The 1,455-nt window shown below is 48.9% G+C and overlaps 1 protein-coding gene across 1 annotated transcript in view; it reads right to left on the bottom strand.

Moving 5' to 3' along the window:
* Nucleotides 1–1,455, bottom strand: part of Stpg4 (sperm-tail PG-rich repeat containing 4) — a 47,759-nt gene continuing 46,304 nt past the window's right edge. Inside the window, exon 7 of the mRNA XM_050145998.1 lies at nucleotides 1–117. Within this exon, the coding sequence (XP_050001955.1) occupies nucleotides 1–117 (117 nt within the window). The remainder of the gene's footprint in view (nucleotides 118–1,455) is intronic.

Genomic DNA, 1,455 nt, shown 5'->3' with positions numbered 1-1,455 from the left:
TTAAAAGCCAATTGTGTTATTGAAGAAGAGGCTGTGTTCTCTACCCATTTTGGCGATGGTTGGGGACTGCTTAGGGAACTGTCTCGAAGCTGTGTATGCTCCCGGGCCCGGTGTTTTCTGAAACAAGACAAAAAAGAGGGGAGCGGCTGGTGAGATGGACAGTCTTAGCTCCTGTGTCCAGCTGCTGGAGGAGCAGTGGCTGACTCATTCCCTGCAGGCGGAGAGAAAGAGTGTGTCTTGAGACCTGGAGGGGCTTCTGTTGGATTCACTGGGAGGCTGGGAGGTGCCAAGACAAAGGCAGGAAAGCCACGGACCACAGACACCTGCCGGGGGTGAGGGCAGGGCTACCCTCTCCAGATACCTCCAAGTGTGATTTCTCCCAGTGGCACTGGCCCAGGCAGTTCCTGTCACAGAGGATGCCATCTTCCTCCTGACTACTGTCCCTGGTCTAGTGGCAAGTGGCTGGGATTCTGCAACTACATGTTTAAGTCAAAAGCCCCAGTTGGTTCCTGTGTTCCCATCACTGGCAGTATGACAGATTGAAGTGTATCTAGCCCCATTTGTGGACTCCGTGACTCTCATAATTAGTTTCTTTTAATTGTGTGTATGCTTGTGGGCATTTGCACATGGGCATGGTTGTGAGCCTCCTGCACGAGTCCTCTGCAAGGCTCTTAGCCTGAGTCATCTCTCCAGCCTGAGTGCTCAGTTTTAGACATCATGTGTTCATTTTGTTGAAATTCTTTTTTTTTTTTTTTCTGCTTATTTGCTTCATGCTTTTCAGGACAAGGTTTCTCTGTGTAACATTCTTGGTTGTCCTGGAACTCACTTTGTAGATCAGCTGGCCTTGAACTCACTGAGATCTGCCTGCCTCTGCCTCCCAAGTGCTGGGATTAAAGGCCTGTGCCACCACCCAGATTTTTTTGTTTTTGTTTTTTCGAGACAAAGTTTCTCTGTGTAGCCCTGGCTGTCCTAGATAGAACTTGCTCTGTAAACCTGGCTGGCCTCAAACTCACAGCGAGCTGCCTGCCTTTGCCTCCTGAGTGCTATAAAGGTGTTCTCTTCTACCAACTGGCTGTTGGAATTCTTAAACAAAACATTTTGCCAAGTATTCAGTCAAAGTTTCTCTTTAGAGCAGAAATGAATGCCCTTTCCTCAGCGTGAGACCAGTGCTTGGTCACTGATGGCCATGTTGAAGATGCACACATACACATTCTCGAAAGCCAAGGAGTCTTCATCTCAGGCCCCTTGGAAGAACACCAGTGTAGTGGTCAGGGGCAGGGTTTTCCGGGCATGGTGCTTCACACTTGTGATCCTAGCACTTAGGTGGAGGCAGAAAGATCATGAGTTCAAGACCCAACTGGATTATACAGTAAGACTGAGGCTAAAAGAGAGAGAGAGACAGAGAGAGAGAGAGAGAGAGAGAGAGAGAGAGAGAGAGAGAGAGAGAGAGAGAGA

Source organism: Alexandromys fortis, unplaced genomic scaffold, assembly GCF_014885135.2.
Source record: "Alexandromys fortis isolate MF-2015 unplaced genomic scaffold, M_Fortis_MF-2015_v1.1 scaffold_42, whole genome shotgun sequence".
Classification (NCBI taxonomy): Eukaryota; Metazoa; Chordata; class Mammalia; order Rodentia; family Cricetidae; genus Alexandromys; species Alexandromys fortis.
The sequence above is the reverse complement of the archived record's forward strand: the minus strand, read 5'-3'. Positions and strand labels throughout refer to the sequence as shown.